Source organism: Budorcas taxicolor, chromosome 1 (genome assembly GCF_023091745.1).
Source record: "Budorcas taxicolor isolate Tak-1 chromosome 1, Takin1.1, whole genome shotgun sequence".
Classification (NCBI taxonomy): Eukaryota; Metazoa; Chordata; class Mammalia; order Artiodactyla; family Bovidae; genus Budorcas; species Budorcas taxicolor.
In genome coordinates this window covers 215,701,932-215,716,344 of record NC_068910.1, presented here as the reverse complement: position 1 = coordinate 215,716,344, position 14,413 = coordinate 215,701,932, and the positions used below count along the sequence as shown (strand labels likewise).

Below are 14,413 nucleotides of genomic sequence, written 5' to 3'. Positions count from 1 at the left end.
ATGCACTGCTTAACCTCTACAAACCTGTGAATCCCCCAAATCTAGTTTCATTTCACCGCAGTTAAAGAACATGTGTGTTGGTGCAGCTTAGTGCCTTTACACTTACTGAAGCTTGGTGTCTGTCCTGGATAATCTGCTGCAGTCGGGTAGAGTGTTCTATAGATGCTGGACCTGGTAGGTCTGCAGTGTGCTCAACTCTTATTACAGGAAGAGCATTAAGGTCTCCAACTATTACTGCTGAACTGTCTTCCCCTCCAATGTTGTCCATTCTTCCTCCATGCAGGGGCTCTGCTGTTAGCAGCCTGCTTGTAATTGCTATGTTTTCCCCATGGGCTGACCCTGTTATCATTATAAAGTATCCTTGTCTATCTCTAGAATTGATTTTTGTGTTAAAATGTTGTCTGAGGTAAGCTTAGCCACTCCAGCTCCTTTAGAAACTGTCTGCATGGTGTACCATTTTCAGCCCCTTTACTCTCACACTGCATCTCTTGAATTTAAACTATTACCTCTCGTGGGCAACAGTCATATCATATTTTGTCTTACTTCCTGCCAATTCTGCTTTCTGACTACATTTAATGGGGTTAGCGATAAGGTAGGGCTGACGTTTGACATTTTGCTTGTTCGTTTCCTCTATGTCTTACATGGGCTTTTTTTGGGGGGGTTGTTGTTCTAGTCCACCACTGCTGCCTTGTGTTATAAACATATTTTCTAGTACATAATTTTAATCCCTAATTTCCTTTATTACACATTTTTGAGTTTTACTAAATGTTTTTAAGGGTTTCTTTTAGTGGTTTCCCTGGAAAATACAATCAACATCTAAAAACAATCAGATGAGCACCAATTTTGCTCCAATATATCTGCTCCCTCCTCTCTCGTCTGTACTATTATAGTCATGCAAATTACACCTTTATGCATTATAAGCCTGTCAACGCAGGTTTATAATTATTTCTTTACATAGTCTTCTTTTAAAGGAGATAGCCGGTAAAAAAGAGTTACAGAAAAAAGCTTAACCTGTGCCATCTTATGTTCACTCCTGTATCTACTGATACCTTTACTCAGTGCTCTTTATTTCCTCATGTGGTTCAAGTTAGTCTCACGTCCTTTCCTGTTGGCACGATAGACTCCTTTCAGTATTTCCTTCAGGGAAAATCTGCTGGCAATAAATTCCCTGTTTTTATTTACCTTGGAATATCTTAATTTCTCCTTTGTTTCTGAAAGACAATTCTGCTGGATATAGAATTACTGACCATCAGTCTTTTTCTTCTAAGACTCTGAATATATCACCTCAGTGACTTCCAGGCTCCAGCATTTCTGATTAAATGTCAGCTATTAACCTTACTGAAGGTCCTTGTACAAGATGAGTCTCCTTTCTCTTTTGCTTCAAGATTTTCTGTCAACAATTTGCTTATCGTGTCTCTCGCATGGCTCTCTTTGACCCCTGTCCTGTTTGGAGTTAGCTGAGCTCCTCAAGTGTGCAGCTTAATGTTTCTCACCAAATCTAGGGCGGGGGTGGTTCAACCCGCACTTCTTCCAGCATCTTCCTGCTCCTTTCTCTCTCCTCACCTTCCGGGACTATCATGTGTATGCTGGTGCCCCTGACGGCGGTCCACAGGCCTCGGAGGCTCTGTTCGGTGTTCTTTATTCTCTTTTAGTTTTCATACCTCTGAATGGATGTCAACTGATCTATTTTCAAGACCCTGGTTTTTTCTCTCGCCAGCTGAAGTCCGCTGTTCAGCCCGGAACTCTTCATTTCTGTTATTATACTTCTGAATGCCAGGATTTCTGTTTGTCATTTCTATCCCTTTATTGCCATTGTCTATCTGTTGAGACATTTTTCTCATAATTTCCTTTTAATCCTTCAGACAGGATTTCTTCTAATTCTTTGAACATATTTTTAATCACTAATTTAAAGTCACTGTCTAGAAAGTCCAATTTCTGTGATTAGTGAGGTCCTGTTTCTACTGCCTGCATTTCTTCCTGTATGTAGGACATATTTCCCTATTTCTTTGCCTGACTTTTAACTTTTGTCCAAAACTAGACATTTTAACTGGTATGTATTGACTTCAGAAATAAGACAGCAATGTCACTGCTTATTTGCTTATAGTGACTTGCCTAGAGACCAGTTCTACAAAGTCTTTATTTCTCATGTGCGGCCACTGAACTCTCTCTTTAGTTAAATTAGTTATCCACTAATGACATTTCCTGGGGTCATTAAAGAATCCGCCTGCCAATGCAGGAGAAATGGGTTTGGTCTCTGGGTTGGGAAGATGCCCTGGAGAAGGAAATGGCAACCCACTCCAATATTCTTGCTTGGGAAATTCCATGGACAGAGGAGCCTGGTGGGCTACAGTCCATGGGGTTGCAAAAGTCAGACACGACTTACTGACTAAACAACAACGACATTCCCTTGCATCTCATGAACTGATGCGGGTCCAGCCTTTGTGAGGCTCTCTGTGCTAGCTGTGGCACACCTTCAACAAAGCAGTTTACAGCTCGGCCTCCTCCTTCATCTCCTGCTCACACAGAGGCTCAAGGTCGGCCACAGGTGAGAACCTGCAGCCTCCGGAGTTTCCTTGGGCTTACACACAACCCTGCAAGTGCATGCGGTCTTACAGATACCCATGCATACATCCAAACTTCAAAAGCCCCTACTGATACCGCACACTTGCTTTAAAGTTTCTCGTCAGCCTCTTCTTAGCTACATACAACTGGGACTGCCACCTCAGGCAGATGCAATGTTAAACAAATCCCAAATAATTGCAACAAATGTTCCATGGATAGTTTTTCCTCAAAGAACAAAGTAACAGGTCAAATAAAGTCAGGACAGGACCTGATCATGGAGGTTTACAGCAAGCTGGTCAAACAGTGATAATTCTCTGGAAACGGGGCTTTGGAGGAGTTCCAAAGCCATTATGACCCCTCCAGTGGCTACTGCTGCTGCTAAGCTGCTAAGTCGCTTCAGTCGTGTCTGACTCTGTGCGACCCCATAGACGGCAGCCCACCAGGCTCCCCCGTCCCTGGCTACTAAGCTGTTGCTTTTCATGGTTACTGTAGTTGTGGGACTGTGAGTTTTCCAAGCCACTGTACAGCATGGAAGTAGTGGGGGATGAAATCAGGGCTCACATACATGGCTCGCTGTTCTGAGAGTCAGCCGTTATTCTCAAACAACAATTTTCAGATTGATGAAGGACTTGAATTTCTAGAATTCTGAAAAAGTTGATTTTGACAGTTTTTGCCAGCGTTCTCATTGTTTTTAAGGAGGAAAAGATTTTTGAAAATTCATATTCTGTCATTCTAAAAACAGAAATCCTACATAAGTTCTTAAACCGACTCCTCAAACCTGTATTTTCACATGCTGTATCAATATATTCTATATCAAAAAAATGTATTTCTACAGCAATCACTTTATTTCCACAATAATCACTTATTTATCCAGTTTCATTCCTACTGCTGAATCTTTAGTTTGCTCCCAGTTTTTTATAGTTAAAAATTAAAAAGAAAGCAAGAAAAGACAACCCTTAGAATGGGAGAAAACAATAAGCAAATGAAACAACAAAGGATTAATTTCCAAAATATACAAGCCACTCATGGAGAAGGCAATGGCGCCCCACTCCAGTACTCCTGGTTGGAAAATCCCATGGATGGAGGAGCCTGGTGGGCTGCAGTCCATGGGGTCGCTAAGAATCCAACAGGACTGAGCGACTTCCCTTTCACTTTTCACTTTCATGCACTGGAAAAGGAAATGGCAACCCACTCCAGTGTTCTTGCCTGGAGAATCCCAGGGACGGGGGAGCATGGTGGGCTGCCGTCTATGGGGTCGCACAGAGTCGGACACGACTGAAGCGACTTAGCAGCAGCAGCAGCATGCAACTCAATACTATAAAAACAAACAACCCAATCAAAAAGTGGGGAAAAGACCTAAACAAACGTTTTTCCAAAGAAGACAAACAGATGGCCAATAAACACATAAAAAGATGATCAACACTGCTCATTATTAGAGAAATGCAAATCAAAACTACAGTGAGATACCACTTCACATGGGTCACAATGGCCATCATTAAAAAATCTACAAACAGTAAATGCTGGAAAGGGTGTGGAGGAAAGGGGCCCTCTTGCTTTGTTGGTGGGAATGTAAACTGATACAGCCACTATGGAGAACAATATGGAGATTCCTTAAAATACCAGGAATAAAACTACTGTAGGACCCGACAAGCCAACTACTGGACATATACCCTGAGAAAACCATAAATGAAAAAGACACGTGTACCCGAATGTTCACTGCAGCACTATGTACAACAGCTGGGACATGGAAGCAACCTAGATGTCTACCAACAGATGAATGGATAAAGCTAGCTTTGGTATATATATACTCAATGGAATATCACTCAGCCATAAAAAGGAACCCATTTGAGTCAGTTCTAATGAGGTGGATGAACACAGAGCCTATTATTCAGAGTGAAGTAATACGTAAGAAAGAAAACCAAGTATCATATACTGACACATATCTGGAATCTGGAGAGATGTACTGATGAGCCTATGTGCACGGCAGCAGTGGAGATGGAGATTAGAGACGTGTGGACACAGCGGGGGAGGGGTGGGCAGGACGAATAGAGAGAGTAACATTGAAACACATGCACGACCATGTGTAAACAGAGAGCCAGCGGGAGTCTGCTGTCTGATGGGGATTCTGCGAGTCCCAGACTGGGGCTCTGTGACAACCTATAGGAGTGGGATGGGGTGAGGGGTGAGAGGGAGATTCAAGAGGGAGCCATATATGTACCTATGGCTGATTCATGTGGATGTTTGGCAGAAATGAAAACAATACTGTAAAGCACTTATCCTGTGATTAAAAATCAATAAAAATGTTAGAGCTGCTGATAAATCTCTTTCTTAAATGCTCTCTTGTGTTGCAGTATGACGTAACTTAAATGGTTTCTTCTCTCTTCTTTTCTGACTGCTCTAGTCCTGTCCCCAAAATTCAGTTTTGTGAAGTTCAGGCCTCAGGTTAACCCTTTACTTCAGGGCAGCCATATCACTCAAAAACTTCAACTTCTAATACTATCTTGGACTCTAAACTATGTAATCCTAACACTGATAACTTTCTTGCACAACTCTTCACTGGAATAACACTCTACTTAGATGTTTTACCATCAAATTTGGCAAGTACCAAATACATCAGTGTTTCCTAAAATCGAGAAGCTAAATGAGCCAAAAATGGGGGAGCACAAACAGCATATATGGAAAATACAGTTTAGAATACTACAAAGGATTAAATTTTTAAAATCTATGTAAAAGTTAAAAAAAAAAAACACAGCAATTTTTCAAGAATTAGTCCCCAAGGGAAAAACTAAAAGTTTAACTGAAATAAGAAAGAAGCAAACGCCAGAGCTAAGATCCAGATGGCCTAAATCACCGATGCAATTCAAGGAGAAAGTAAGAGCTGCAACGGGGTGGTCAGCCAACACACTGCATGGGGGGAATGCCCAGGCACTCAGAATGTACTAGTGAGATTGCCTAAGAAAACACAGCACCACTACGAAGACCTCCTTCTCCTCCATCAGCTCACAAAGGCATGTGATGAGGGCAACACTCCCTATTCCCTCACCCTCTTTCTCTCCCTGCACCTGGAATGAAGCCTCTCCAAGCTAAGGCCTACAGTCTGCTCTTACAGACAAGAGAGCAGCTGTGTCCAGGGGACACCCATTCTCCTAAACATCATACAAACGTTCCAAAGACTACAGTTACTGTCAGCTGAACTGCCACATTTTCTGGTAGACCACTGCCTAAAATATGACACTGGGACAAAGGCATGGCTCTGTGATAAAAAATCATCTGGAATTAACAAGAGAGGTTTTTGCAAAGCTAATGGATGATTCCAAGTTTTTACTTGAGAGGTTTACTCCAATCAATTAAACTTATCCTTCTAATAATAGCAATAATGAATACAACTAATGATGATAATAACAAAGAACCATTTGGAAAATAGTTATCAGAGGAGGTTGTTAAAACATTAATCAAAATGCTAATAATGGTGGTGGGAAATCAAAAGAATGGCTGTAGGCAGGGAGGAGGCAGGCATTTTATGCAAAGGAACATGACGGAACATTCTAGTTATGTTCTGTATCTTGAGAGTGGTTTTTAAGTTGCACAAGTACGTGTATTTGCTGGATCTTTTAAAATGGTTAAGATCTGTGTGCTTCACGGCATACAAACTTTATGCCCAAGAAGAAAAGGAGAACTATAAACAAATATTAGCAATATATATGCTGAAATTTTTAGGAGAAATGTTCTGGTATCTGTGACTCACTCTGAAATACATTTTTAAACGATGAATTGATAGGAAGATGGATAATTATACGACACACCAAATAAAGTAAAATTATTAACTATTTAGAGTCTTGCCGCAAGCATGTGTGTTCACTGGAAAACCTCTTGCAAGGTTTGAAAATTTCATTTAAATATTGAAAAAAAAATTGCCTCATGGAGCCAAGATTCTTTTACTGGTTCTCAATTTATGTTCTGACCAACACAGTGCCAAGAGTGAATGAACATGAAAAATAACTAAGTGTGCTGCAAAAATTAGAGCTCTTTAAAAAAAATTAACAGAACAAAATCATATCAGGTGGGTAAGGAGTAAACTTATTAATTATTTTAGTTTATCAAAGATATTTTGTTGACCATTTTGTGGTTACTGGTCAAATGGTCAGTGGTCAATGATTAGACATCAATGACTCAATGGTCATAAACTTGAGCAAACTCCAGGAGAATGGGGACAGAAGAGCCTGGTGTGGTGCAGTCTGTACTCAATGGTCATAAACTTGAGCAAACTCCAGAAGAGTGGGGACAAAAGAGCCTGGTGTGGTGCAGTCCGTGGGGTTGCAAAGAGTTGGACACGACTTAAACTGACAGAGCATGGTCAATGAACTGATAATGAGAAAAGCACCAAAGGTTCCCCACATCTTTTCATGTACATAGATTCAATTTTGATTTCTAATAGCTTTCTTTTCGGATCCAGACCAAATTAGGCACACAATAAACATGAATATCAAGTAGGGACACAACTATAAAGTTGTACAAATCTAAAATACTCCCCCACTTATCACAACCTCATCATGCATATTTGAAGTCTTCAAGATTTCAAGTTAATAATTACGTCTCTCGACTGGGCACTCTTATCATTTCCTACTTTCTCTGTTGCTCACACTCCATCTAAACCATTCAGCAAATCTTGTTGACTCCAGCATTAAAACATACCCAGAATCTGATCATTTCCCACTACGTCCCCCATCTCGCTCAGTTACAGAAAAAGCCTCCTAATCCTTCTACCCTGCACCTCCTCAGTCTATTCTCAACACAAGAGCCAGAGTAATTCTGTTGAAGTTTGACTCAGATCATGTCTCTCCACCACGCAGGACCGTCCAAAGGCCCCCACACCTCACTCAGAGTCTAAGCCCCTCATGACAGCCTGCAAGGCCCTGTGAACTCGGGCCCTCTGACTTCCTTCTCCCTCACACAGACCTTCCTGTTCATCCGCGAACATGCCAAACATTCTTCTGTCTCAGGACCTCTGAGGCCCATGTTTCCTCTGCCGCGAAGGCTCTTTCCTAGCATATCCATGTGGCATTTTCTCTCATCTTTGTCAGGGGCTTCCTTAACTGATACCTTCTCCGTGAAGAAGTCTCTAGCCAATTTCTTTAAACTCGAGTCTACCTCACCTACTCACCCTCCATCCCTCCTTTTTGCTATCATTTTTTCCCATAACATTTCTTACCATCCAAAAATACAGCCTGTTTACTTACACAGTTTATTGTCTGTCACCTCCCACTGACATAAAGTCTCCCAGAACATGTATTTGTGTCTATTTACCACTACTGTTTTCCTGGTACCTAAAACAGTACCCGTCACAGAGTGAGCACTCAGTGAATACAGTGACTGGGTGGGTGGGTGGACGCTCCGCTGAGGTGCAGGTTACCTGGTGGTGGTGGTCTTCCCCTCCATCTTCTGACTGTTCCAGATTTTCACTGTGCCATCGTTTGAACAGGTGGCAAACAGTGAATGTTCATCAGAGACTCTAATCCGATTCACAGCAGACTTATGTTCGTGAAGATGTGCCACGAGTAGCCCCTTAGGCCGCCACCCTGAGGAAAACCAAGAGTGTGTCTTAAGTTTCAGTTTACAAATACAATCTTCCTTTTACGCCCAGCTACAAGCATCAACAGCCAACAGGAGAACAGTTCGTAAGAACTGAACAAAGGGTCCCAACAGCTAGTCAATACTGAATGGCCTACTGGACCACATCAGATACTATCACCTATGGAGGAAGATACCCTTTCAAATAGCCTTAGAAAGACTGCCCTAGGGCCTTCTCCAGCATCTGTGAGGGCACACTAGTCCCCTGCTACCAGGAAAAACCCTGACTACTTGCTCAACAGCAAGAGGTAATGATTACCTTGATGTAGAGAAATGGGGCACTAGGGAGAGAGCCCACTTCAAAAGCCTCGAAGACCCAGATCTACCACACCACAGTGTGACCTTGGGGTACTTATTTAAACTCTGTGGGTTTCAATTTCCACAAACGTAAAATGAGGGGGACATTACTCAACCCACACAATGACTGTATGGGTAAATGAGACATAAAGAGTCTAACACTGCCCCAGGTCCACAGTTAAACCCAAATGTGGACTTCTTCTCTACCTGCAATCATATATTCTATGACATCAAAGATTGGTATAAACAGGATTATAAATTAGGCTCAGAATATTCAAGGACTTTCTAGTACCTTATGACATCTATACACTCTGTTTATATATATTCTTTTCATGAGTAATTAATGTCCTCTAATAAATAACAAAAGTCCCTGAGGCCAGAGACTATGTTTTATCCATCCTGTATCATTCACAATATCCAGCATAGGTCTTTGCATATAACAATCTTCAATGTTTGATTTTTAAAAAACCCTTTATATTTAGGCATAACATTTAATAATATTTAATATTAATCAATTTTTTTAAAAAACCTAGAGGGTGGGATGGGGTGGAAGGTGGGAGGGAGGTTCAGAAGAGACAGGACATACACATATTGTTCATGTGCTCAATCATGTTCAACTCTGTGACATCATGGACTGCAGCACGCCAGGCCTCCCTTGTCTATCACCATCTCCCAGAGCTTGCAAAAACTCACGTCCATCAAGTCAGTAATGTCATCCAACCATCTCATCCTCTGTTGTCCCCTTCTCCTCCTGCCTTCAATCTTTCCCAGCATCAAGGTCTTTTCTAATGAGTCAGCTCTTTGCATCAGGTGGCCAAAGTATTGGAGTTTCAGCTTTAGCATCAGCATCAGTTCTTCCAATAAATATTCAGGATTGGACTCCTTTAGGATGGACTGGTTGGATCTCCTTGCAGTCCAAGGGACTCTCAAGAGTCTTCTCCAACACCACAGCTCAAAAGCATCAATTTTTCAGCGCTCAGCCTTCTTTATGGTCCCACTCTGACATCCATACATGACCACTGGAAAAACCAAAGCTTTACTAGATGGACCTCTGTTGGCAAGGTAATATCCCTACTTTTTAATACACTATCTGCATTTAGCATAGCTTTTCTTTTAAGTAGCAAGCATCTTTTAATTTCATGGCTGCAGTCACCATCTGCAGTGATTTTGGAACCCAAGAAAAGTATGTTATTGTTTCCCCATCTGTTTGCCATGGAGTGATGGGACCGGATGCCATGATCTTAGTTTTCTGAATGCTGAGTTTTAAGACAGCTCTCCACTCACCTCTTTCACCTACATCAAGCAGCTCTTTGGTTTCTCTTTGCTTTCTGCCATAACAGTGGTATCATCTGCTTGTCTGAGGTTATTGATATTTCTCCTGGCAACTGTGATTTCAGCTTCTGCTTCATCCAGTCTGGCATTTCGTATGATGTACTCTGCATATAAGCTAAATAGGCAGGGTGACAATATACAGGCTTAACATATTCCTTTCCCTATTTGGAACTGGTCTGTTGTTCCACATCTGGTTCTAACTATTACTCCTTGACCTGCACACAGATTTCTCAGAAGGCAGGTAAAGTCATCTGGTATTCCAATCTCTTTAAGAATTTTCCAGTTTGTTGTGATCCACATAGTCAAAGGCTTTAGCATAGTCAATGAAGCAAAAGTAGATGTTTTTCTGGAACTCTTGCTTTTTCGATGATCCAACGGATGTTGGTAATATGACCTCTGGTTCCTCTGCCTTTTCTAAAGCAAATTTGAACATCTGGAAGTTCTCAGTTCACATACTGTTGAAGCCTAGCTTGGAGAATTTTGAGCATTACTTTCCTCAAAGTATGTGAGATGAGTGCAATTGCGCAGTAGTTTGAGCATTCTTTGGCAACGCTTTTCTTTGGGATTGGAATGAAAACTGACCTTTTCCAGTCCTGTGGCCACTGCTGAGTTTTCCAAACTTGCTGGCACATTGAGTGCAGCACTTTTACAGCATCATCTTTCAGGATCTGAAACATCTCACCTGGAATTCCACCATCTCTGTTAGCTTTGTTCATAGTGATGCTTCCTAAGGCCCACTTGACTTCACATTCCAAAATCTCTGGCTCTAGGTGAGTGATCACACCATCGTGGTCATCTGGGTCATTAAGATCTTTTCTGTATAGTTCTTCTGTGTATTCTTGCCACCTCTTAATATCTTCTGCTTCCGCTAGGTTCATACTGTTTCAGTCCTTATATCTGCCCACCTTTGCATGAAATGTTCCCTTGGTATCTCTAAATTTCTTGAAGAGATCTCTCATCTTTCCCAGTCTATGGTTTTCCTGTATTTCTTTGCATTGATCACTGAGGAAGGCTTTCCTATCTTTCCGTGCTATTTGCTGGAACTCTGCATTTAGGTGGACATACCTTTCCTTTGCTCCTTTGCCTTTTGCTTCTCTTTGTTTCTCAGCTATTTGTAAGGCCTCCCCAGACAGACATTTTGGTTTTTTGCCTTTCTTTTTCTTGGGGATAGTTTTCTTCACTGCCTCCTGTACAATGTCACAAACCTCTGTTCACAGTTCTTCAGGCACTCTGTCTATCAGATCTAATCCCTTGAATCAGTTGGTCACTTCCACTGTATAACCATAAGGGGTTTGATTTAGGTCATTCCTGAATGCCCTAGGGTTTTCCCTATTTTATTCAATTGAAGTCGAATTTGGCAATTAAGGAGTTCATGATCTGAGCCACGGTCAGCTCCTGGTCATTTCTGTTGACTGTACACAGCTTCTCCATCATCAACTGTGAAGAACAGAATCAATCTGGTTTTGGTATTGACCATCTGGTGATTTCCGTGTGCAGAGTCAGCTCTTGTGTTGTTGCAAGTGGCTGTTTGCTATGACCAAGGCGTTCTCTTGGCAAAACTGTTAAGTCTTTGCCCTGCTTCATTTTGTACTCCAAGGCCAAAACTGCCTGTTACTCCAGGTATCTGTTGACTTCCTACTTTTGCATTTCAGTCCCCTATAATAAAAAGGACATCTTTTGGGGGTGTGAGTTCTAGAAGGTCTTGTAGATCTTCATAGAACCATTGAACCTCAGCTTCTTTGGCGTTAGTGTTGGGGGCAGACCTGAATTTTTTTTTTTTCCCAGACTTGGATTATCATGATATTGAATGGTTTGCTGTGGAAAACAAATAGAGACCATTCTGTCGTTTTTGAGATTGCATCCAAGTACTGCATTTAGGATTCTTCTGTTGACCATGATGGCCACTCCATTTCTTCTAAGGGATTCTTGCTCACAGTAGTAGATATAAAGGTTATCTGAGTTAAATTCACCCATTCCAGTCCATCTTAGTTCACTGATTCCTAGAATATCGATGTCCACTCTTGCCATCTCCTGTTTGACCACTTCCAATTTACCCTGATTCATGGACCTAACATTCCAGCTTCCTATGCAATGTTGTTCTTTATAGCACCAGACTTTAGTTTCACCACCAGTCATATCCACAACTGGGAGCTGTTTCCGCTTTGGCTTAGCCTCTTAATTCCTTCTGGAGTTATTTCTCCACTCTTCTCCAGTAGCATATTGGGTACCTACCAACCTGGGGAGTTCATATTTCAGTGTTAATTCTTTCTGCACCCAGAAGTCAATATAGTAATGTAAACTAAACATCCTCCAGTTAAAAATAAATAATTTTTTTAAAAAGCTATACTGAAGGATCTATGCCTGCTGAGTAACAACGTCATCTTAAAATCAACTCATTTCTTTTACCAAGAAACAAACCTGAAACCAAGACCATTGCCAAACCTGTCACATTCAACAGAAAAATACCATTCCCCCTGCGTCTCTAGCTCACATGTGTGGAAAGAACAGCTAAATGTGATTTCCAGGGAGGATATGCTGGATTTGAGAATACTCAAAACCACTCTGCCATGAAGTCTAGATAATAGAGCAGGCTAGGTTGAACATTTCCCCCAAGAGAAAATCTATTTCACAAAACCACTCAAGTGTGGAAAGAAAAAAAATCAAAAGTCCAACAGTCATGGCACATTTCATGAACCACAAAATCTGATACCTTTTCTAGGATTACTGAATAAAATGTATACCTTCACTTAAGTATAAAATGCCACTTACAAAGACAGATTCGAAAGTAAAATAGACAGTGTGTGATCGACAGTGTTTGTTTTTAAAGCCGGACTGATAAACCATATTGAACTGTATTATAGAAGCAAACATTCCAGGGTATTCATTTTCTTAAAAGGAAAAAAAAAATTATGTGACTAAAAAGACCACTCATTAAGATTTCTGAAATCTTTAAATCATTGGTCTCCAACTGGCATTTTTCCTGCACTCACAATGGAAGTCTGTGGGAACTCATGTGGTTTTTCAATCGCTACCCAATACTTTGGCCACCTGATGCAAAGAACTAACTCATTTGAAAAGACCCTGATGCTGGGAAAGATTGAAGGCAGGAGGAGAAGGGGATGACAGAGGATGAGATGGTTGGATGGCATCACCAACTCAATGGACATGAGTTTGAGCAAGCTCCGGGAGTAGGTGATGGACAGGGAGGCCTGGCGTGCTGTGGTCCATGGCGTCGCAAAGAGTCGGAAACGACTGAGTGACTAAACTGAACCCATAAGCATCTATTTCATCTCAGTTTTCAAGATACATTTTTATCATTAAAATCTTTACAGAAACTCATTTAAAATGTTTTTAAAAATCTGCCAATCCAATATCAGAGATGAGCTCCATCACATAACACTGGGCATGTCTGTTAACACAGCTGAGCCACAATTTCCATCTGAAATATCTCTTAAGTTTCTTTAAATTTTATCAGAATACAGAAGTGTTTTTCCAAAAATCTTAATCTTGATGATTGCTGAGTGATGGTTGGTTATAGGTGATTTTGGTTTATTTTTAAAGCACTCATTATTTTCCAAATGTTTCTACCTATTTTTTAAAGAAATTCATAGCTATTAAACCCTTCAGAAGTTGAATGCCAGAGTTTACTCGAGGAAGTCTGACATTTAGTGAGAAAGTGGCATGACACTAAACAGGCAGGTAAAACCCAGCACTACAAATGGGGAACATGGGCCACCGGCAAGTGTGAACAGTAGATGACAGGCCTACAGGCACTGCCAGAGCCGAGAAGACCCGAACTCCACAGGCACTGAGCTGGCATTTCTCACTTCTCGGCTCTTCCTGTGGGCTTTCTTTTGTATATATATGTATACTTAGGTTGCACCGGGTCTCAGGTGCAGTATGCAGGATCTAGTCCAGGACCAGGGAGCAAACCTGGCTCCCCTGCACTGCAAGCGCGGAGTCTCAGCCCCTGGACCACCTGGGAAGAACATTAGGGATCGTGGGCTTTCGAAGTGACAGCTTTGTGATCACTTCCTCTGCCAGTAACTGTCACCAATTTCTTCTACTTTATTCCAGGCCCAGGCACCCGGGCTGGAATACCACCGCCCGTCAATGGCACACGCACCAGGTGGTGGGGGTTTACTCTCCCACTCGGCGTTTTCCATCATCTGCTTAGCTATCCTCTCGGCATTGCACTGCTCCCGTTTCTGCTGTATGAGCTGCTGAAGCTCAGTTTTACACGTTGTGATCCGGATCTGGTAAGTGGACGGTAAAATTGTACTACTTAAAACCTGTACTGTTGGTTTTCTATTTTGGACATTTGTCACTTCTGGAACCTGCAAAACCAAAAGAATAAGTATCTGTGTCATAAGTAAAGTCTGTTTGATGATTAAAATGTACCCATGTTCTCTCTATTCATGACACCAGACTTTTGTCCTTATTAATGTACCAATTTTTAAATCCATCTAAATACAGGGACATATTTTCTCAGTGAAAATCTAATTAAAATAAAGTTTAACCACTAATTCCAAATCTCCATATTTTAAAAATTTATCAGTTTAGCAAAAACATTAAACAAAAATACTCATTAATT

At 41.3% G+C, this 14,413-nt stretch overlaps 1 protein-coding gene across 4 annotated transcripts in view; it reads right to left on the bottom strand.

Moving 5' to 3' along the window:
• Window positions 1-14,413, bottom strand: part of PIK3R4 (phosphoinositide-3-kinase regulatory subunit 4) — a 328,716-nt gene that overhangs the window by 18,080 nt on the left and 296,223 nt on the right. For all 4 annotated transcript variants that reach the window (XM_052646163.1, XM_052646153.1, XM_052646171.1 and 1 more), the window contains 2 exons: window positions 13,946-14,156; window positions 7,973-8,138 (listed from right to left, as the gene is read on the bottom strand). In XM_052646163.1, coding sequence (XP_052502123.1) covers window positions 7,973-8,138; window positions 13,946-14,156 — 377 coding nt within the window. The remainder of the gene's footprint in view (window positions 1-7,972; window positions 8,139-13,945; window positions 14,157-14,413) is intronic.